We start from the raw sequence: 23,942 nt of genomic DNA on the forward strand, positions 1-23,942 counted from the left end.
CTTCTCCACCAAGAACGGCTGAAGTGAATCCAGAAGACCTCCAGCCCAGCTCTTCTGGCCACACCACTGACCCCCCTTCAATACCATCTCCATACTCATAATCAATTCTCACATCCATACTCAGCTCCAGACTGCACAGAGCTGTGGGTGCCCCAGTGCTGGAGGTGCTCAAGACCATGGATGGGCACTGGGTGTGCTGAGCTAGTGGGGGTGAAGCAGCCCATGGCAGGGCTGGGGCTGGGGGGCTGTAAGGTCCCTTCCAACCCAACCACGCTGTGATTTGAGGACACTGCCCATCCACAAGACCTATTTCCTCCCACCAGAGGAGGCCCATCATGTCTTGGCCTGGGCTGCTTCCTCCACAGGTAGAGTCAGCTTTGCCCTTCCTTCCATCAGAGGTACCTCTGAATGATGGCAGCTTGGCCCCAGGCACCAGCCCTGGAGAAGGACTCTCCCTTTAAGGAGAAAGGCAAAGCACTTTGTGCATGGATTTGTGCTTGTTTTGTCATGGGACACATTACCATGAACCCAAAAGAGGAAGGAAAAAGGGGGGGGGGAGCTTTTGCCTTTCTGGTGGGAACAGCATTTGAGCTAACTTTGTTTCCCTTGGGGAAAGGCACCAAAATAACAGAGGAAGGGGGGTGTGTTGGGGGGGAATGAAGCTAAAACGGCGATGTAATCTGCCTGGGAAAAAAAGCTCTCCCAGCATCTCTGGTGAGCCCGGCCACCAGCCCATCACTGCACAGGGAGGCATGGGAAGAGAGCAGGGCATTGCCACTGTGTGCTGCTGGGGGCATCCAGCCTGTAAGTGGGGACAGCCACCTGCCCCAGCAACGTGCCTCACATCTCTCCGCAGAGCCAGACCCCCAGTGACCGTGCCATTTATTCTCACTGTGCTCTGACTTTCCTTGAGCAACGTGGGCCATGAGCCTGCAGGACGCGTGCCAAGCTGGGCCATGTCCGGCATTCCCATGTAGGATGGAGGTTCCCACCTCCTGATGCTGATCCCAGCATCCTGCAGCCTGCAGGCAGCAGCCGAATGCTGCTGAGCATTCCCTGCAGAAACCTGCAGCCTGTGGCACAGAGCAAAACCCAGCTGCAAAATGCACAACCTGCCCCCGAGGTGACCATAGCAAAGATGAGCCAACAGCGCAACAAGCCCAGGGAGCAGAGCAGCCGTTGGCTTGGGGCATGCAGCCCTGCAATGCGTGGATAAAGTCTCCTTGTCAGAACGCACTGCATGTTTCTGTGTGCTCCATGGGTTGGGGGGGCAGATCCCATTTCTCTTTGAGCAATGTCCCCATCTCCCTATTCTGTCTCTCCATGGGGGCTGCTTTTTCAGGCTGTTTGCTCAGGTGATTTACTCTGACTGGGAGCTCCTGCCTCCCAAAACCTCACCTTACATTTTGCTTCCCAACTTATCTGCATCTCCTTACTGGCTTTCCTGCCAGTAAGGACAGAACACTGCGTGTTCTGCCTGCAGAGTGCTGTGCTGGATGAGTGCAGAGGGGCAGCAGGAGGCTCTCATTGTCCCCGTGCTGAGCATAACCAGATCAATTTTATTATTAACACAGAATTTAACAACAGTTACATCAATGGAAGTAAACATAAAACCAAACAGCTTCAGGACGCAGCGCTCTCTGCCTCTGCCCTGTAGGGAGCTCAGGAGCCTCTCTATGAATTCAGGTGGGGAGCAGTCCTGGCCAGCAGATCAGCTCCTCTTCAGAACTGAAATGAGACACAAACCAACTGGTCACTGCAGAACTGGAGCATTGGAGCTTCTGCCTTTTCCTCCCCTTACCCAGCAGGGCTCTTATGGCACTGAGAAACAGACCAGACATTTGCTCTTGGCCAGCCCAGAGTGCCTGGCTCCTATCACCACATTGATTTTTGGGTACTTACAAATGGATTTTTTAATGACCCAGCCACCTCATTCTGGGTATGGAATTAGGACTCAGCGTTTTGCCAGAGCTTTGCATGAATTGACTGCTGAGATTTGACTTCTGCCCTCGATGAAGCCCTTAACAGCTGTTTCAAAATGATTCCCTAAAAAGCAAATGAAATATCTGCCCAGTTGCCTCCCTGTGCACGTGGCTGTGTGAGCTGCCTGACTTTTGTTCCCGCTCACATCCCTCAGTCCAGCCCATAATTACAGGGCCACGCAGGTGCGTGGTTATGGCTGGATGTCGGCACCTAAATGGGAATAGCAAGAAATCACCCTCTGGCTATGGGAGGTGCTGGGAGGCAGCAGGAGAGACAAGGCCTGGCTGTGCAATGGGGAGAGTCCCAGCTCTGCAGGGCTGCAGCAGCACAGCCCAGTGCTGCTCTTTGCATCCAGCAGTGAGCACAGCACAGCCCAGAAGCGACGAGCTGGGAATGGACAGGGAATGGCTGCTCACCTCCCTGCCCCGTGCTCTGCACTGCCCGCTGCCACGTGTCAAAGGAGCTCGAGTGGAGCCGGATGCGCCCTGCACACCCCCTGCCCACAGGACCCCCCCAGCGCAGCCCCACGCTGAGATATGGAGTTCAGGCGCTCTCGGAGGCGGTTCTGTGAGAACATTTCTCAGAGGGCAGTGCACTTTTATCCCAAATAATTTTCCATTCCATTTATATCTATATAATAGGAGGTGGCGCTGGGGTCCGAGTTTTCCATGGCCCTGGCCCTCATTTCCCCGTCCGGGCTGACCCCAGAGCTGCTTCCCCAAGAATAACAGATAAAAGTTCAATGGGACGGAAGGAGCCACGGCTCTGAGCTCCCACTGCTGCTGTGGGCACATGGACAGGGCAGCTCATGGACCAGAATCCACACAGTGAAACACCTGGGGGAAGAGCTGCACCCGGGAGAGGTTTCCAAGTGAACAGAGCTGGGGAGGGCACAGCTGGAGCACGGTGCAGCGTTGGGATCTCCAGCTCCAGGCAGACAGAACTGCACAGAGCACAGAGCACAGAGCACAGCGCTTTCCTGATGGGGAGATGCTGGGAGCCCCAGGGCTGTCGGGGGAGAGAGAATCTGACCATCCCTGCAGGCAATCAAGGCCACGCTGGTCTGGTGGTTGGTGACCCTGCACACAGCAGGGGCTTGGAACTGGATGATCATTGTGGTCCTTTGCAACCCAGGCCATCCTGTGATTCTACGACCAATGCTTATAAATATCCAAAGGGAGTGAGGAGTGCCCTGACCCCACCTCCACAGCTCTCTATGGCAGAGCAGTGAGCCCTGAGCTGCGCTGTTCTGAGGCCACACTCCCCACGCCACGATCCTCAAGTTGGCAGCAGCATAATGAGCACTCCTCCAAACTTCCTAAATGTCAAGAAAATATTTACAGGGCCCACTTCTGCAAAGCGTGCACGCCAGCCCAAAGGGCACACACGCACACTTTGCTGGGTGCTGCCTGGCATGCTTTGCACAGTGATATTTATTAAACATTTGCGGTTTTCCTGCTGAAAAACCCAGTAAGAGATGAATGCCAAGAAGTGGCTCCTCTGGGGCTGAGCTGTCCGGGAGCCAGGACACGGAGCGGCTGCTCTGTCCGCAGCACAGGAGCGTTGCTGGGGGATTCCATGCTGTGCTGAGTGCTGTCAGTGCCATGCAGAGCCAGAGCAGGCTCTAACCCTAACCCCAGCCCTGACTCTAACCCCAGCATTAACCCTAATAGGGGTATTGATGGAGATTCTAACCATAACCCCAACCCTAACAGGGGTTTGATGGAGATCCTAACCCCAACCCTAAATCTAACCCAAAACCCAACCCCAACTCCAGCCCTCACCAGCGAGTGGATTCACATCCCTATTTCTCACTCACACCAGCTGCTGTGGTGCGTGTCACTGCAGTGGGCTGAGCACAGCCCTGTCCCAGCTCTGGGTGTGCACGGACGGCAGAGGAGGGGGCTCAGTCCCCCAGGTGAGCCCTGAGGGCAGCACTGCACCAGTTTGATCCCGAGCTGATCTCCAGCTTCCATGACAGCGCTTAATTGAAAGTTTTCTAATGAGCTGTTTAAATAGTAATTAGAGGCCAGCGCTGAAGAGGGAGATAAGTCGTGTGGGTATCTCGCCCTGCAAGAAAGAACCTGATAAGAAAGAACTGAAAGATTTTCTTCTGGGATCAATTCCAAAGAGCAATTACCCCCCTGATACCACGCTGCTTAAACAGGAATGGATTGAAAAAACACTTTGCCAGAGCTGGTGGTGAATGGGCCGCGTTCCCAGCGCCGCACAGGGGGGGCTGGAGGCTTCCTGCCAGCACCTGAGATAGGAGAGGATCCAAGCGGTTTCGAAACCGCCTCGTGTTTACATAAAATAATCATCAATTTCTGTAAAAGCTCCGTGCAGATGGGAGCAGCACCAGCAGGACGAGCTCTGCTTCCTGATGGGCTCCATCTCAGTCGTCTGCTCACAATCCCGGGTGCTGTGCGGGACACTCACCAGTCACCCCCAGCGCTGCCTGAGTATTCAGCAAGCTCAGACTTTGTAACAGGTTTATTTTCTTCCCATTCTACCACCTTCTGTGCCACAATGCAAAATAGCATCCCATGGGGCTATTACAAAAAACAGAGGGCTGCGCTCAGACCTTATCACACTGCCAGCACCAGTACCTGGAATGGACTCCACAGCCAATGGCACAGAAACAACAGGACTATGGAAGTGGTGGAGAGAGCGAAAATCCAGGAGGGATGTTTTAGACCGGAGTATTTCTCTCATCCTGAAGGGCATCCGGCTCTTTATGCGCAATTTCCCCCAGCTCCTTTGTTTTGATGATTCCCAATTATGGGTAATTACCGAATTTCATTAGCGATTTCTACAGCTCGTGCCAAAGCTATTTAGGAAAAATATGAATCGTTTCCACAGGTGATTTTTGAGAACCCCCCCAGCACAGCCCTCACGGCCCAGCACCTTCTTGCTCCTGTGCGGAAGCCCAGACAACCTGTGCAGATCCCGTCTGCTCCATCAAGAAGTTCAGGTTTCTTTTTATCTTCCCTGGCATCACTTACTTTCAGAAAACCCATCTCTCATCCATTTTCCATGCTCTTAATTATTTTCTATTTTAATGTTCATTCTAAAGCTTTGCATACTAAAAGATTCAGACTAATAGACTCCTACGTGCAGAGTGCACATTCTCCTTACCCCAATTAACAGCCCTCTATTTGCTGTTCTCCAGCCAAACCATCAGCCCCTGTGGTTTGACAGATTTATAGCAAACCCTTCTTCCGTGACTCCAGCTTTGTGCCGCTGCTTTCCCACTTCTGCAGAAGCTCCCTGCTCCCACCTGCCTGCATGGAGGGCTCTCAAATGCTGCTTCCATTTGGTTCTGGTGTTTCCCATCCCCAGGCACATGAGTCACCTCCTCCCAGCCAACATCTTCATCGCTACCAAAAACCAGGGCAAAGTGCTCATTTTGTCTCAGGACTATACTTAGATCACCTTTCATCTCCGTCCCATCCTCGGCACATACCAGCCCCACTTCTTCTTTCCGGCTTCCCTTCCCATTTATATGGCTGGACGCTTTCCAAGAGTTGTGCAAGGCACCGTTGGCCATTTCCTTTAATAACCTTGACAAGGTTGTGCTCAGCCTGACGATCAGCCCTGCAGCCCCCAGCCCTGCGGGAAGCCGGTAGGGCTTTCTATCAGCAGGAGGGAGCTGCTGCTGACTCACAGCCTTCCTGGCTGCAAGGCCAGGGGCCATCCTGTTTGCATTCGGCCAGGGGATGGGGTGGTTAACCCTGCCATGGACCTGCTGGGTGAGGATGTCCAGGAGCAGCACCTGAACTGCACTGCTTACCCCAAGCCTCATGCCCTGCTGCCCGGCCAGGCCCATACCAGGCACGAGAGGAGCAATGTGGACAGGTGTTTGCACTCACTGCAGCCTGAGGGGCCACAGGAAATTCTTGGCATCACGCAGAGCTCGCTCATGATGGCTTTTATTTTTAGATCTCTCCTTTCAGAAGCTCCCCAAAACCATTAAAGGCTCTACTGAGCCACGCAGCACAGAGCGCCTTCAGTGTGAACCCACAAATATCCACAAAATTAGAGGAGAGAGGTAGGTGGGAGGAGGGAAGCAGCAGGAACTTGCCTTGGGAAACAGCTCTACCTGAGCACACCTTGCTGCAGGCAGGAGGACACGCACTGTGGTCCTGCTGCACACCAGCTCACAGATGCACAAACCCCAGCAGCAGGACTCCAGCTCTGCAGCCCTGCATGGAGCCTGCTGCCAGGTGCTCTGCCCCAGCCGGGTCTGCCCTGTGGCAGGAGGAGATGCGGGAGCCTGCTTGTCAGCTGCGTGCCCTGCCTGCAGGCTGCTCCTGCAGCAGCCCTGGGGCACTGCCACCTTGCAGGGTCTGTACTGAGAGGAGCAAAGCTCTTCAAAAGAAAATGAGAAACACTGCAGTTCTTGGAAGGGCTCCAGCCTTGGCTGGGACGTTGAGACATGCCTTGGAGGGGATGGGAGTCCCCTTGGAAGATAATCAGAGATTTCAAGTCTCTCCTACTTCCTCCTATTTACAAAGTCAGTGAAGACAGAAAGCTGGTTCTCCATCCCCCACCCCACACACAACAACCTCTGCTCACAGCAGCACAGGGACACCTCCATGCCAGGTGACCACGAGGTCCTGGCAGCCTCAATGCTCATCACCCACAGAAAGGTGGTGTCGTGCTGTGGGATGGGCACCAAGCCCCAGGAGCGGAGCAATGAGATGAATGCTGGAGGGGCTGCGCTTCCTGCCCGCTGGTCCCCAGAGGCAGACACAGGTCCCAGCAGCCCCAGGTCCTGGGGCACTGCCAGCCCTCACAGCATCAGCAAGTACAGCTCTGCACACCTCTGCTCCAACAGGAATGTGAACGGGGCCGGTCCAACACTCTGCTCCCAGACATGGCAGAGCTGAGCACCACAGCAATGTGCGTGGCCTTGCACCATCTGTGCTGACCTGCAGTCACAGCAACATCCTCTGCAACATGCACAGCGAGGCCAGGAAGGGCTCCCAGATGGAGAAACCACAGCAAAACCTCCAAAGCAGCTGAGGGACCCATGGTTTGGATGGAGGCTGCTCCTGGGTCAACATCATGCCTTAACCTGGAGCTCACCCTATTGCTGCAGGAAGCTGAACTCCTCTGTTCAGAAAGTCCCGTGGCCTCTGGGCTCTCCTGGCACTGGGAAGAAAAGCAGAACCAGATTCCTCAGCTGCTCTGCAGCACTGAGATGTCGGACGCGTGTTGAGGGAATTACGGCGCCTGGTGATGTACTGCAATCACGGTGATGTTTATACAAAGCAGGAAAGGTCGCGCACTGACTAAACAGCTCGGCTCTAATGGTGAGGGGCAGCCAAGAGACACAGTGTGTCCCTGGCACCTCAGGAATCCCCTTCCACGTGCTGTGGGCTCCCCAGCTCTACCAGCACAGACTCAGCCTTGGGGCAGAGCTGGGGAACCACAGACCGGCTGCTCCCTCACACTGTGCCCACCCCACCATTATGGCAATGAGATGCATCACAGCACCAGCACATCACTGGGCAGGATGGGAATTCCTCAGCAGCCAGGGCACTGTGTGACCTCCTGTCAGCCCTGGAGTTTATGTGCTTATATATGCCCCAAACCAGGGAGAAGACATGGGATAAACTGCTTCTCATTAGCAAAAAGAAAGAGGAAAACCTGGAAGAGGTGAAGGGACTGCAGGGAAGTGCACAGTGCTGTGACCATCATCTGTCCAAGTAAATGTGAACACCCTGCATGGGCGGCTGAGCTGCTGCTGTCCCAGACTGAGCACTTGAGGGACGGGGTCCTGCTCTCACTGCTGAAGTAGCCATGGGAGAGTCACGTCCTATTATGACTCAGCCTTGCGCTGTTCAGAAAGATGATGCCTTCCTATCCGACCCCAGGGACCTAGAAACACATTTCTTCCATTCAGTCTAGGAAACCTCAGGTCTTGTTCAAAGGAGAAAAGTGAAAGCTCCGAAATTAGGAATTTAGCAGCCCCAAATGGCACTGCCACCGTATGGCCAGGGTGAACAGCCTGAGAGCAAGGAGAGGCCATGGCAGCAGGTCCCTGTGCCCCAGCTCTGCACTGAGGGCAGGATGGTGAGAACAACTGACCCAACACAGATCCATCTTATTTTTGAGTTAATACAGACTGGGATCTTCCATGGGGCCACGTGGAGCTGGCACACAAAGCCCACTGACCCCTCCAGCCCAATGGATTCCCCTAACTGGAAGCCCCACAAGAGGCAGAGTCAGGGATGGGTTGGTGGCCATGGAGCTGAGCACCGTGCCTGCAGGAAGCCATTTGTCTGCAAGGCGAGGAAGCAAGGAGGAGGTTCTGGGGACGGCAATCCCATGCAGCTCCTCGCTGGTTTTCCCAGCTACCGATCCAAGAGTGCCTGTGTTTACTTCCAGCCTTCCTCTCTGCTCGGCTGCCAAGCAGCCCTAATGACCGGACGCAAAGCGCTCCACCAGGAAACGAGCTGGATTGTAGCAGACAAAAAAGCCTGCTGCACAGGGACGCTCCCCACGTTAACCCCGCTCTACCTGGGCTGCAGCAAGGTGGGAAAGGTTACTGGGGGGCAAGTGAGCCCCAGCACCCAGCCCTGCAGAGTCCTGTTCCATTGGCTTCTGCTGCCTGAGTTCTGCACTACAGGCTGCTCTGCGATGCCATGGAGTGTCACACCAAGACGATGCTGAGGAGCTGACAAGAGGAAGGACATGCTGAGCAACCGAGACACAGCTCTAAGTTCAAACCCACATGCAGTGAAGGCAATGGCAGCACACTGCTGTGCACCAGGAGTTGTGCCAGACAAGCAGCCACAGATAAATAATTCTGCGCACATTAAGAACTGCTCCATCTCACCTGTGTCCAAAGCTGCATTAAAGCAGTTACCAACCAACCCTACATAAGACATAGCACTGTTGCTACCCTGCCTTGCCAGTGGAGCAGCTGATCTGATTTTGCTCCGACTTCTTACCAAGGATCAAACATTGCTTCAAGCCAGAGCATCCAACAGGCAAATGCCTGGGCTCAAGGACATGAACCATTTGGGCCCTCACCATTTGTCTGCCCACACAATGGGCCGAGCAGAGGCCCCTGCCTCCCTTTTTGTCTCCTTGATAACCAGCCCATCTCCCCACACCCCATCACAGCCAGACCCCTGGCAGGGCAGAACTCAGCACCTGGTGTGGCAGGGCACGGTGCTGGGCTGCGATGCTGCGTGACACAGAGCTGGGCTGCATCTGGCAGCTCTCACGCACGCTGGCCTGAGGCCAGGCGGCAGAAAGACGCAACCTTGGGCCAGCTGAGCCCTGCCTTTCCCAGCCATTGAAAAGGGACAGGGGCTGAGGCAGGAAGAGCAAGGAGGCAGCTTTTCCCTTTCTTCCTGCAGCAGCTCCCCACCCTGCCAGGCCTGCCCCATACACGCACTCCACACCCAGTACCAGGATGGATGTGATACCTCACCTTACTCGTTACATTATTGAAATAATCATGATAAGGGTGTCTGAACTTGAATGTATACAAAAAAGGTGTATTTCAGCCTTTGCAGTGATGCTTTCCCTACCAAGCAGTCCAGTTGCTGAATCCTGATCTGAACCTATGCTGCTACCTCTCAGCACCTCGCTAGAAACTAGTGCAATTGCAAAACAATGGTCGGGAGATGCTCAGTCCCAAAGGAGTTATCTGAGAATGAAAAAGCAATGCCAAAACATTGAATTAAAGAGCGAAAAGGACCCCATAGTAAATGAAAAGGGAGCACAGAACAGAATGAAGAGCCCTGCAGGGTCCTGCTGGGTTCATGATCAGACTCTGCATTAGTAGCACACACGACCTGCTTCTCATTCCGTATCAGAGAGCAGTGGAAAAGCAGCGGGCAGGACTGTGCCGGGCTGGCTTTGTCCCTGGGAAATCCGGTGCTGCCCCCCAGGGCGACGCTGCTTCGCTCTCAGGTGCGGAAGCGCCGCGGGTGGGAACGGGAGTCCCGGGAGTGTCAGCTGGGGAAGGAAGCAGCAGCCCGGGATGAGACAGGAAGGGATTACACACATCCCACCGCCCCGAGCCCGCGGCCCCTCCAACAAAACCATTCCTGCCTGTGTGCGCATGGGCTCTGGGAACTCCACCGATCACTTTCCTTTCCCACTGTCAGCACCTGCTTAGAGGTTACTGCCTATGACCTCCATGGTAACCCCGTACCAAGGTTTTACTGCCCTGAGAAAGAGATGGGGATGATAAATCAGGGCGAAGATGCTGAGCCCTCCCCCCCCCGTGATCCTACGGCCCCAGCGGACACACAGCCCCGCTCAGTGATGGGTATTTGCAGCGGAGCCGGGTCCCCTGAGGGCAGCCTGCGTGCACTCTCTCCCATCAAGCTGGAGACCAAGGCAGGAATAATATGAACATATATTTTTAGCAGCAGCGAATTATTTCTCTTACAGAAGGAATATTTCCATGCTGGGCTCTTTCCCTTCCCTTATCACAGACTGTATATTTAGAGCGTGAGAACTCTACCTCGCACAAACAAACGCTGCCAGGCCACCACGCTCAGCATGGAGCTGCTCCGGCCTTTCCCGCAGGCCCCTTTTTCGGACAAACCCCAATTTGTGCTCCATAAGTGGGAAATGTCAAAGGCAGAGCCAGGCTTGGGACAAACTGCACAGGAAAAGGAAAACACACTGCAGAGTTATCGATCAGTGAGTCAGCAAAACAAACTGTACAGAGAGGAGCTGCACGGAGCCCTGAGCAGACCCTGAGCCCTGCTGCAGTGACAAGCAGCTCCTCTGGCACGGCAGAGCAGGCTTCACTGCTTCCCCTTTAGCTGCAGGTGCACGTAGGAATCCCATGGGACGGATGGAACGAGCGGGGACATCCCTGCGGCTGCCTGGCTGCTAAAGCACTTCATACTTGCCAGCAGAGACTCTCATCAAGACAGTGGCTTTATGGCCTGTGCTGCTCGTGACTGAACTGCTGAAACTCCTTTCCACCAAGCATGCAAGTGCTGGGCTAACAGAGAAGTGACACGCTGCTCCATCACCCAGCTCCCACCAACCGCCCCACTCCCTGTCCAGTCCTACCTTCATCACCCTGCCCCATTACCTTGTCCCACCACCCTGTTCCATCACCCACCACCACTGCGCTGCCGCATCCCCCAGCTCCGGGGTGTTGCTCTCCAGCAGGGAACCTGCAGCAGGCAGAGCAGCCCTGGCTCACAACTACAGAGGCCTCTCATTCCTAGAGAGGAGGCTGATTTCACAGGCTGGCTGTGGCAAACATCCCTCCGATTTTAACCGCTTGTCATGGATGAGCTGGGGAGAAAACATCACACATGGTGGTGAGCACAGGGGGAGCAGTGACAGGCTCGCTCCCGGCTGATGGGGCCCAGAGCACTCCCCGTGGCATCCCTAACTCAGATTTTACGCATTTCAAACAAAAATGCATCAAATGCTGTATTTCAACATTGAACGTGGGGATTTCACGGCCTGTGTGACTTTCATGACATTGAGATTGATATGGGCTCTTAATCATAGGTAACAGTTGTGAGATGGAGCTGCAGGGTGAGGCCTCGGTGTGTCAGAGGCCAGCCTGCATTCTCTGCTCTCAGCTTTGCTGTTTATTTTCCCCACACCTCTGCTCAGCTATCAGCCCTCCCAGCGAGAGCAGAACAGCAAGTCACTGCTGAGCACATCACGGCACTGCACCAAGATACCTACAAGAGCAGCATGGGAACGGAAACGAATCTGACCGCCCAAACACTTGCAATTTGTGGTTGGAGGCAGCGCCTCGTAGCAGCGAGCTGCTCACACATCCTCACCTGTCAACTGCTTTCAACTGCTTCCCATACCAAGTGCTCCTTAGCTCAGTGCATACTTTAAGTCCAGGAGAGAAATGACGTGCCTTGGCCCTTTACAATTCCCTTTCTTAATCCTCTTGATCCAACTGTAACAGGGATTTTCCCAGCCGTGAGTGACACCATCGCAGTCGGGAGCAGCTGCAGATGCACCACATCCAAACTCAGACCCTGACCCTGCATGTCCTCCACTCGCGATGGCTGCGGAGCATCCCAGCCTCCTGCAGGCCCAGGGAAGGCAGCACAGGGCTCCGGACTGCCCCCTGCATTGCAGTTCTCAAACCCGGTCTCCTATCAGCCACGTTATTGCTGTCAGTGGCATACAGGTGCAGCAGAGGCTGTTAGAGCAGTTTCCAGGGTTGGCAGATGGGCTGGAGCCATGGAAAGGCTCAGATTCTCACTATAGACCTGGAGCAGGGGAAGAGCAAGCTGCAGGACTAGGGCCAGCTATGTGCTCCCCTCACCGTGCCCAGCACATGGAGGCAAGCACTTCATCAGTTAAAGGGCTGCAGTGGGGACCAGGGACAAGTGTGGGGGTGCTCCAGAATCAACACGGAGTGGGAGTGGGTCCCTGGTGCAGCCCCACAGGAGCACACTGCAGGCAGGAACAGAACAGCAGAGCAGAGCACAGTGCTCTGCCAAGCCTCGTTTCTCCCATGCATGGGGCCAAGATTGGTTGCAGAGATATCAGCCCCACATGCAGTTTGCAGTTGGCTGGTTTCTCCAGGACACAACCTCTCTGGCACGGAATGAGGCTGAACCCAGAAGCTGAGCTACACTATGTGAACTGCTACTGATAGAAACGAAATCCCATTGAATACTGGAGAGCATTCAACACAGTGTGAAGAGCACAGACCCCCCCTGAACCAAGATGGCGGCCGGAGAACTAACACTGGTGTCTCCCACCCACTCAGCAGGAAAAGAGGGAAGACCACGAGGAGCCCTGCCATGGGAAATCCCACTGCCAGGGAGCCCACGGCATGTGGGGGGCAGATGGACACTGCTGAGGGACTGAGCTCAACGGGGGAAATAAAAGCCAGGAAAACTGGAAAGGATTCACACACATTTCTCATGATGCAGATTTCTGAGTAGCGGGTTGTGGTGAGGAGCAAGCAGCTGAAATGCTGCACTCCTCCTGGCTGGGAGGTGGAGATGGTTCGGGCCAGATGTGGGACCATGGGCATAGGAGGGGGGTCTGGCAGAGCAGAACATGAACACAGCAACTGAGGGACCCCGGCTGCTCCTTCCTGTCCACCTTAGTCCTGAAAAATACTTCAAACGGGGAAAAAAGCAAGAAGTAAAAGCCAAGAAAAAAGGAAGGGAAAGCAGATGCAAGTTTGGGGCAGCATTTGAATTGAAAACACAGGCAGTGGGAGTGTGAAAATGAGATCTCCAGACAGACGCCTTCTCTTCTGTGTGACCTGATGACTGGCTGCAGGAACAAACCATCTGACACTGAAGATACACGGCCACACACATCTCCCACTGGGTATTTCCAAGACTGCTTTCTGCTCAGTCCCTGCGTGAAGGGACAGTCCATTGCACAGCACTGCTCTTCCCTTATTCCCTGCTTATTATGTTGCTGCCACCCCAAATAGAGGCCTGGGGAAAAGCATCCTCTGGACACATGCTCTAAGACCCAGCAGGAACAAACAGTCCACCACCGGGGTCATGCACAGGTGCTGCAGCAGTCACTGCAAAGAGATGTGCATGAGTATACTCCCACAGAGTATGGGGAGATGGGAAGGGAGCTGCCTCTGTGCTGGGAGCTCAGAAGGGATCGAGACAGAGAAGTGAAGGCAGAAGTAATAGGAGATAAATGCTGCCTGGAAAAGCAGCTCCCAGCCGGTACGTGGTGTCAACCTCTGCCACCCAGTCTGCAGGGAGCTTAATTCAACCCAAAGCAAACAGCTGCATTCAGAAGCACCTCTGGATCTGCATGGAACTGGTGACTGTTCATACGCTGTGCAATAGCTCTGCATGTAGATGATCTTTCCATGCTCAGTGTCTGTTGTTTCACCTGTCCCATGATGGCAGCGGTTTGATGGATGAATTTAAGGGTCATATCCAGTAGTTTCACTGCGGGGTCTCCCTGCTGCACTGCTCGATCCTCCGCCTTCATGCAAGTTAGCAAAATCCCATGCAGTCCTCAGCACGGGGAAGGCCACTGAGGGACTATTCTGTTTCTTAAAGGATGAGAAACTCATTACCACTGCAGATGGCCTGGCTCTTCCAGGCTTCTTGCCTAAAATGTGTGTCCAGCAGAGGCCACAGACTTTACAAGATTACTGCTACGTAGAGTTTATGAGGTTACATAAAACATTTACGGCGGAGGCATTAGTAACACAGGGGACCATATTTATGGCCAGTGCATGCCCGCTGCAAAGCAGGGGCTGCCCCAGGGCTGAGCTCCAGCCCATGTGCTGGTATTTGGATCCCTTCCACCAGCGTTAGCAGCTGGGCTCCAAGGAGGGGCCGGGGGCAGCTCAGATGTCACCTCCCTGCTCCAACACCCACCCACGGGCTGTGGCAATGTGCCAAAGGGCCCCTGCACCCCCAGCACCTGGTCAGCACAGCCACCGTGTCTGTGCCTCCCCATAGGAGCTGAGACCGAGCTGGTCAGGGCGGCCCACAGCAGGGCAAAGAGCTCCCTTCTAACTACAGAGCCCAGCACTGTGCTTCTCTCCTCCATCACCCTGCATTCAAATGGCACCCATTTACTCGGGAGCAAAGTTAAAGATGAAGGAGAGGCAGCCCACAAGGCGAGGACTGGCTGGCACATCTGGGACAGGGTGCAGAGCCGGCACGGGATGCAGAGCCCCCTGAACACAGAGGGGTCGGTGTCTGCGGGGCTCCCCCCATCGCTCAGGAAGGAGGAACAACAGGAAGGGAACTTGCTCAGACCAAAGATAAACAAAACAGCCAGATAGTGAAGCCAGGAGCTAATTAACCTCAAATTGCTTTGGAAAGGGCTGAGTGGAGCGTTTCCTTCTGAAGAGTGAGAAGACGGAACTGTCCCAAGACGGCAGCTGCTGCTGCAGCCACATTGCACAGCCCCAGCTGGGCTCCTGCTGTGGCCTGGCTGTCCTAGGTGTGAAAGCAGGAGCAAGCAACCTGGAAAGGAATCACACTGTGCTCTTCACTCAGCCTAAACCTTGCTTTGGTTCAACTGAAATGGGCTCCCACAGTAACTGTGCAGAGCAAGGCGGGTGCATGCAAGCAAAGCCCGGAGCTGCAGAGCGCCCAGAGCAAACCTGAGCTGCAGCGTCATGGAACCCAGCAGCAACACGGCTCGTAAATAAAGCCCTTGCCCTTGCTGAGTGCATTTGGCGTGCTGTATGATAAGGAGATTTACAGGAGGGGGCTGAGGCACAGCTCCCTTAGGCACAGAAATAAATGAGAGAGAAAAATTAAACTGATTGCTCAAACCCGAGGGCCAGTCAGGAACAATCTGGGCTCCTCAGAGCAGGAAATGACACTCAGCTGAGCATCTGTGTGCATGTCAGGACGGATTAGGAGCCTGTTAGGAACTCGACATCAGCTTTACAAGATGATTATGTGAGAGGGCTGCGGAGGCTCCGGACACCAGAAGCACTGCAGCCCCACAGCATCTCGGAGCAGCCGCTCTCTTGCAATACACTATTTCTGTCTCCCGTCCCTTTTGAACAGCCTTAAAAAATGACACCTGGCTGAGAAGCAGAGCTGAGAGATGTAGCTGTTAGCAAGGACACGTTCCAAGGGCAGGATGCAGAGGGATTCAACAGCCCCACTCTGCCCATGTGCTGCTGGAGGGGTGCAGGGCAATTCCAGGCCTGCATTTGTCATAGAGAGGTTCCGACATCAGTTTGAAAGGAAGTAAGCCTGTTTCTAGCACCTCCCTAGCTGGGTGGCCTATATGAGCAAACATTAATATTCTGCATTGTCTCAATATTTCTGGATTAGTAAAGGCTGTGAATAAAGCCCACAGATGGGCAGCTCAGCCCTCAGATCTCACCTTGCACACACAGAGGGCTGTAGGAAGGTAACACATCCCAAAACATTGCCATCAGACACCCTGTGCTGTGACCACGTGGGCTCTCTTCTCTGCTGGAATGGGATGCTCTGCTGGGATGGGTGGAGGGCTACAAAGTCTGTCTGTGAGGAGATGTACAACTGGCTGTGCCAGCCCTGGAACAAGACTTGGGCACTTTTGGTGGCCATTGAGCTGTGAGCACAATGTGCACATAAACGCGACTGAACAGCAGAACTATTTGCATTTCTATAATAAAAGACACCAGATTTTAAGCCCATCAGATTCTAAATGCTCTAAAGACATTCTGGAAGCTCTCTGCCATAAACATTCACCATGAAACACCCAGATCCTGCGCCAACTTCCCTTTCCCACTGAGGGGATGGCACTCATAAACCCATTCTCCATGACTGAGCCATAGGCACATGATGCTGAGAATTTATGGTGGGAGGTTTCTAGAAGTTCCCCATCCCTTTCCCATGGGATGCACTGCAACACTGGTGAAATAACATCCAACATTTTATAATCTTGCAATTAAAAACAAGAGCTCACTGACTGATAAGGAAGGATCCCAGCATCTGCCACGCAGCAGTAACTGACTGTGCCACCTATGGCTGAAGGTTGGTACGAGCATTTGGGCACCGACAGCTACGGAAGAGAACAATGTGGATGAGAACAGTCCCACTGGCTGAGAAAATTCTCATGACTAAACAAGGATGGGAAAAAGACCCAGTGCCACACACAGCCTTATTGCTGCTTTTACTGCTCAATTTTACTACGAAAAATAAGCCAGAAATTACAGCAAACAAACAAAGGCAGCAAACAATCTTTGTCTCACAAAAATCCCAACCTCGTGATAAACTGAGATAAGAAATGGTGGAAAAGTTATTGTGCTGTTGTTGATGAGGGCCCCTATGTGCTAAACTGCAAGAAAAACAAGTGCCTCCCCCTCAGATGGAAGAGAATGTTTCTTTTCAGTCGGAGAAAGAAAAACATAAAGTGGCTCAACTGCATCCCTCAGATTGTGCAATTTACTTTGCATATTTGGCAGCAAAAGTAGAAGAAGCAGTTTGTAACTTGGGGTTTTCAGGCAAATGACAGGTTCTCGGTTCTCTGAGGAGCAGTTTGCTTTGGTATGCTTTTCTAATTAACACTCTAATAGCATGTTAGAATTAAAGGGACACCAGCAGCTTAAAAATCATCTGGCTGTTTGAGCACTCTTAATGAGTGGTGTCACTGCTGTCCTTAAAAGGGCCGCAATTGGAGCAGTGAGCCTGTTCCTCCCTACGTAGATTGAGGTTCATACGTACAACCAAAGCATTTCCAGCACTGATTTTCCCTGCATGTTTGCTGTGCAGCTCCCCAAGTTGTGTCCTTCAAGCAGCCAGAAGAGCAAAGACTCAAAGAGAAACTCCAAAGCTGTGGGTATGTAAGGAGTGCTGCAGTAGTAATGGTTTGTCCCTCCGTAACCATTTCATTATAAAGGTACAAACTGATGTTCATTTCACTGCTTTTAAATGTCGATCTACACTGACTGCAGGTGGGTGCCTAACCGAGGTGAGAGCTGTGTGTACAACAACCTGCAGGCTCTTCTTTTTGCCTCCAGCAGTTGGTTCTGTATCTGAAGACACCGACCAGCTGATGTGAAACACATCTGGAGAGAAGGAGGGCACAGCGTGACTGCAGGAACTGCAGAGACTCCTCCGATGACAGTCCCGTGTTGGAACTGATCCCCATCATCATGGCAGCAGAGGGAACCAACAACGCTGCTGCCTCCAAAAAGGAAGGAAAAGAACAGCAGGGAAGTGAAACTGTGACAATTCAATGGGTTCATCAGACTGAGTCCTATGACTGGGCACAGTCCCGTCACATGAAAGGTGTGGGAAAATGCTGAATGCTCGGTTACACTTGCATTTCTAGCTACAAATATAGCCTGAGAACCACACCACAACCACAGCTGGAGCAGCTCGCAGCACGGCTGTCCATCCCGGCACAGCCCAGTGGGCACTGGCCCTCCCAGCACCTGGGAAGGGCAGGAAAACCACAACGTCTCTGTTGGATGGATGTCCTCCTCCTCCTGCTGCTGTGCCCGGCATCTCCTGCTTGTGCTATTCAAAGGGTGCTGGGTCTCAAAGGGCTGAGGCACCACCAGCTTTTAGTACCACAGCAAGGTGATGTGGACAAAGGGATGCTGGGGCAGTAGCAGCTGTACCCGGGGCACTCTGCTCCCTGCAGGCACATGTTCACATCAGCCCTTGTCACATCAACCCTCGTCCCCTTTTCTTGTCAGCTCGGGCTGTTCCACCCTGCTCTGCACGCACTGCTCCCAGCACATGCTGACACAACTGTTTGCTGGCTGATGCGGTAAACCAAACCCGTCAACTCATTTGTGCTGCACGTAACCTGCAAAAAGGCCAATCAGTGGTGCTCCATCTCTTTGTTTGCTTTTAATTTTTCCCCTGAATTTTTTGCATGCTTTATGTTGCATTTTGCCCTTGTTTCGTTGCTTCTGCTGTCCGGTGGTGGTAACAAACACTAATTAAACACCATATTCCAATCTGGGTTTCTAAAAGAGACTTTGAAAAATGAAAGCCTTAACGGCTCCAAAAAAGGAAACAGCATTTCCCCTTCAGCACAGCAAAGTAATAACAGCAACAACGCCTGCTGCTAGAGCGGGGCTGGGGAGCACAGGCAGCACTGATGCTGCCCAGGAACCCAAAGAACAGCTGAGCTGGAAATGCTCAGCAAGCAGCAGGATCTCACCTGGTCTCACAGCACACGCATGCGGCCAAGTCCAGGTATTTGTAACCCACACTTGGAAGTGGCAGAGCAGAGAGCACTAAGCACCAATAAGCTGTAACTGTAATGGATGGGTTTGCCACCTCCACCCCCAAAGCTGTGGGTTCCTGGAGCTCAGGAGCTGGATTGTGCATATTTTCCATCTCTCTGCAGCCTGAATGCAGGGAGCCCTCCTGTTCCACTGCAGCTCTGCAGTTCAGGGGTCCCCTTATCCTTCTCTATCTCTGGATCTTGCTTTCCCTAGACAGCCACGCTCTGATCTAATCACTGCATGATGTTTAACACATACAGAATGAGGAAGGGTGATGAGCAGTGGGTAACTCTTTTTCCAGTGATCTCATCACTGTGGTTAAAAAGGGGAACTCAGATAAGCTTTGTGGTCTAATACATAGAAATACCTATGTTCCTCAGAAACAGTTTCAAAATCTATGTGCAGTGGTGCACATAATTTACACAAACAGCTGCCACGACTTGTTGCTCAAATCAGGTCCCTGCATTCAGAATTCTCTGCTCATCCCGATGTCTGCTCCTTCGTCTATTCAAATTCCTGCTGCATGTTTGCACTTGTTACGATAACGACATGCAGGAATCAGGCACACCTTGTTTGCACATTTTCACCCAGACAGTTGCATACCTGGCACGACAGGGCAGCCCAGACCGCGTTTATGGATGGTAAAGTCACCGGGCAGAATCAGACACGTGGGGAGAGCGCAGCGAAGCAGCAGCTCTGCTTTCTGCCACTTGGCATTGACAGTGGGAGGGACTGACACCTGCCCACTCTGCCCAGCACACACTGCTCAGCCTTTGTCCCTACAGAGGCTGAAGGTTCTGCCACCAGCCGGGAGCTGCCAGAACACAGCGCTGCAGTGCAGGAGTTCGGTGGGGAGCCATGTGTGTGCACTGACAGAACTGGCCCCATTTACACTGTCTTTGTGAGTCCTGGAACTCACCATTGCTGTAATCATTTCTGTGTCCCTTCCTCCTTCCAGCAGGCTGCTACTTTCCTTGACCCAATGATGCTGCTCAGAGTCACACACTGATATTCCTGATCACTCAGTTTCAAAACCACTTATATATTAATTAAAGGAACTTCTACAACCATTCCCTTTGTTGGATGCAGAGGAATGATCTGCAGTTCATCTCTGCTGATGGTGCCCCAGAAGAGGCTTTGAAGGACTTCCTAATGGGAAGAATGTTTCATCACAGACAACTTTGCCTTTTTCTCCCTCTTTTTATGCAGAGAAGATGCTGTCGTGGTTTTATGAACACACGACTTTCCGCTGTGAGCGTAGGTGAACTCAGAGTTTATTTCCAGCTCCAACATCAGATTGGAGGCTTGCAAAATTTCAGTTAACTGCTGGTGAAACTTCCTGTGGTGATGCAGCAACTGTGGCTTAAGAGCTGCAGGTGAAAGAGGATGAGTGCAGGCTGCATTACAGCTCAATGGAAACCAGGGACCCGTTCATCGTCCCACTAAGGCCGATAGCAAATCTGACGTGACCTCAGAGAGAGCAAAATATTTCTATCAGCCCAGCATCCATAAGAGCCAGATTTCCAGAAGCACCCAGGAAAGCTTTACGATCCAGGGGGGCTGAGCTAAACCCACCATCCTGCAGCTCGTTGCCCTGCTGCATCTCTTCCAAACGAGTGGATTGATTGGGCAAGTGCCACGGGCAGAGCTGGGGTGTGTTGCTGCAGCGGTGGTGGCTTCCAGCTCCTCACCTGCAGAAGGGCAGCACTGTCAGTAGGGGCAAAGCTGCAGGTTTCTGGGCAGCAGCTCCTGCATCCCTGTCTGAAAACTCTGTGCAATGCAGCTGGGTCTCACTTCCAAATCCCCCGGGTGTGCAGGCAATTTTATCACTTGGGGGCAAAAGTCTGGGGATTATTTAACTCAGACGATCAAATGCACCTCACGGAGTATTTCCATTCATTCCCCATGTGAATCCTCCTGCTTTGCAACTTGGCAATCGCCAGCAGACAGCGTCTGGGAAACAGATTTGAAGTCCAAAGCTAAAAAACAAGGTAATTTGGATCAGCACTGAAATCAGAGCTTTGCAATGTAGCAGGCCAGGTATTTGTTTCACCCTGTTTTTATATTAGCACAGCAGCAAGCTCTGCTACAGAGCCATCCCTGAGTTGTGCTAGAAGAGCAAAAGCCCAATACTTGTACATGTAGGCAACAGCATCAGATTTTCTCCATAAAGCAGAGTGCTGCTGTCACGTGCCTCAGCCTGCACGCTGGTTTTTCTGAATGATTTGCAGTCCTCTTTCCTATTCTGATAAAAGAAAGTTACTTTCAAAAGTAAAGGCTTATCATTTCTGGTGATCTAAACAGATGTGACTTGACAAAGGAGGCCATTGTAGGGCCATGTTAGTGCTTTATTTTTAACGATGAAGGCTTTGGTTGTTTGTTATGGTGAGAAATAGTTTCCCCTCCATGCAGCCCCTTGAGAAATTCATGAGAGAAAATCCAGACTGTGAAAAGTCCGGCTTGTCAGGAATCTGAACCAACATGATGGGAAGCAAATCATCACGAAAATCCTATTACAGCAGAGCTCACCAGCACCTCCAGTCCTGGTGCGTCCCCCCAGCCCCAGGTGAGCAGCCTGCACACAAATACCTGCTGCAGTCAGGAGCAGCCCTCGGTCCCTGTGCTGGGCTGCTGCCGGAGCACGGGGTGCTGCCATGAGCACACCTGGGGACGGCAGCTTCCAGCCAGGGACAAAGCACATGAGTGAGCGAAGCAACGGGTCAAGGTAAGGAGTTAAGAACTGGCAAGGAGAAAGCTCGCAGTTTCACAATTCAGCTAATCAGGCACAGACACAGATGCAAACCTCCCGTGAACACTTAGGAGAAGTTTACATTACAGCTGGGTTTCACAGCTGCGCTGCGACTGCCTCGCATGCAAGGCTGATTTCTCCAGGGTCCGGCTCCAAAGGGGTGAGCGATCGGTGCCTCTGAGCAGCTCCAGTTTCGGAGACGTTGTCAGTTTTTTTCCCCTTCCTCCCAGGCACGTTTCCACGCACATGTTAAAGTGCTCTGCTACACTGTCATGAAATATAGCTCAATAAGCTTCAGTTCTCATTTAAGACTTCATTCTTTCAGGTAGCAGCGTAGTTTGGGTTCATGTCAGAACAGCTTTACGGCCTCCAGCCCTAAGTCTAAAAATACCAGCATTTCAGAAAGGAGATGAGGGATGCCAAGAGATTTCACACACGCACAAACAGTTGGGAGATTGGGCTTCAAGCTCAGCTTGCATTTTTTCCATGGTTACCTAATGCTGGACACAGCCATCCAATCCAGATCCCCTCTAGGTTCTCCTGCAGTGCTCTCCCCAAAGCGCGGTCTCAGCATCACTCACTCACATCATCGCACGTTTCCTTTCCTGCTGAAGGAGGCGATAACAACTGCACACAACCAGCACCCTGCACTGCAGCCTCTGCCTTTTGCACAGCTCCTTCCAAGAGCTGACCCGTAGGCACAGCTTCTGCTCTTCCCCAGTAGAGACGACCTCGACACACAGCAATGGAGATGAGTGTCAGCACAAGGAGTCCACAGAACAGGCAGCATGCAGGAAACGGGTCAGTTACCCAGCCCTGACTGTTAGCAGGAACTGTACAAAGGGATCTTTATAAGGGAGGAGATAACTGGGGAGGAAGGAGAGAGGCGAAGATCAGGGGAATGAATGGCACTGCAAAGTGTGATGAAATATTTATGGCCATCCTCGGAGAGGCTGTTCCTAGTCCAGCTTAGGACGAGTGATTTTTCTAGTAACAATTCCTCAGAAAAACTTGCTGAAATAAGCATGAGAAGCAATGCTAAATCACAGCAAGCAGCATTGCCAGAAGATTCCCTAAGGGGAAGAACTTCCAGGGACACCTCACTGCATCCATCCAGTACTTACATGGAATGGGTAAACAGGAGGGAGAGTGACTTTCTGTGCAGTCTGATAGTGACAGGTCCAAGAGGAATGGCTTTAAACTAAAAGAGGAGATTCAGGTTGGATGTTAGGAAGAAACTCTTTCCTCAGAGGGCAGTGAGGCCCTGGCACTGCTGCCCAGAGCTGTGGGTGCCCCAGGCCGTGGATGGGCCCTGGGCAGCCTGAGCTGGGGGGCAGCCAGCCCAGGGCAGGGGTGGGGGTGGGGGCTGCGAGGGCCCTTCCAGCCTAACCACGCTGTGACTCTGTGGTTCTGTAAGATAAGAACCTGCATCCTTCCCAGCTGTCCCTCTTGCACATCCCTGTAGCCACATGATGAGGAGCAGCAGCATTGTGCTCATCACCTGAACACCAACTTGTCCTTCGGGCCAATGGCAACCAGAGAACAGGATGCTCCAAGTCCATCAAACCTCAGCAGAATAACTTAAATTGGAGCAAGATGCATCAAAATAATAAGAAATGCATGGAGAGGAGACCGCCAAACCTCCACAGCCAGCAAAGACGGCCCGGCTGCACGCAGACAGGCCCTAATTACACACTGCTTGGCTAAAGAATTATCAGACAATATCCACTGAAAAATTCCTTTTTCTGTCCGATACTGTAAACACAAGTTCAGCACAGGAGACTCCACAGGATAAGATGGTTTTGATGACTTCCAGCAACTTACACACTACACAGAGCTGCTTTCCAAGAAGGCCATTATCACTGCGCAGGCAGCTCATTTATTTGCTGAGAATTCTAATTTAAAAAACTAATCAGTCAAGATTTATTGCCCTCTGATAAGGCACAGGAGGGCACCGCTGAGGTTCTGGCTTCTGCCACTTGTCAGGCCTCCTGTCTAGTGGTTCACATCAAGCCAACACCACAGCACGGCTCTGATGCATCCCCCCTGCCCGCAGTGTGCCCTGGGCTATCTCTGGGAAGTGGGGCTTTGCCACATCGCTCCCACAGGCCACCTCATCATCTTAATGCCTTGGTTCCTCCAGGAGCAAAACTGGGAGCTGTCAGTCACTGTTCATAAGCACCCAAAAGCAGCTGCCTGCAGAAGTGCTGAGAACTGCCTGATCCTTTATGGAATGCGGCACCAGGTGTGCCCTGAGCACCTGAAGCTGCTGGACAAAGGGGAGGTGAGGACAGATGTCCACCCAGCCCAAAGCTGCTTCTTTCCCATCCAGGTGCTGCTGCGGACGCAGGACCAGCCCCGATCCCTGCTGGGTGCAGCACTGAGCAGACACAGCCCCCCGCGCTGCCCCCCCGATGCTCCCGGCTTCCCAAAGCGCTGAGATTATCATTGGCAGATGTACCTTCCCCAGGGCTCCAAAAGCTCTGTCAGCAAGCAGAAAGCAACTGGAAGGGGGAAAAAAGAAGAAAAGAATGCCTGTAT

At 52.8% G+C, this 23,942-nt stretch overlaps 1 protein-coding gene across 13 annotated transcripts in view; it reads right to left on the bottom strand.

The window, feature by feature from the left end:
• Positions 1-23,942, bottom strand: part of EXD3 (exonuclease 3'-5' domain containing 3) — a 163,154-nt gene that overhangs the window by 33,623 nt on the left and 105,589 nt on the right. Inside the window, exon 19 of one of the 13 annotated variants that reach the window (XM_015878797.1) lies at positions 1,537-1,728. The exons of the other annotated variants lie outside the window; for them this stretch is intronic. Coding sequence (XP_015734283.1) covers positions 1,723-1,728 — 6 coding nt within the window. The 3' untranslated portion in view covers positions 1,537-1,722. Of the gene's footprint in view, positions 1-1,536; positions 1,729-23,942 lie in introns of those variants that run through there. 13 annotated transcript variants of the gene reach the window in all.

This window comes from Coturnix japonica, chromosome 17, assembly GCF_001577835.2.
Source record: "Coturnix japonica isolate 7356 chromosome 17, Coturnix japonica 2.1, whole genome shotgun sequence".
In the NCBI taxonomy this organism is placed as follows: Eukaryota; Metazoa; Chordata; class Aves; order Galliformes; family Phasianidae; genus Coturnix; species Coturnix japonica.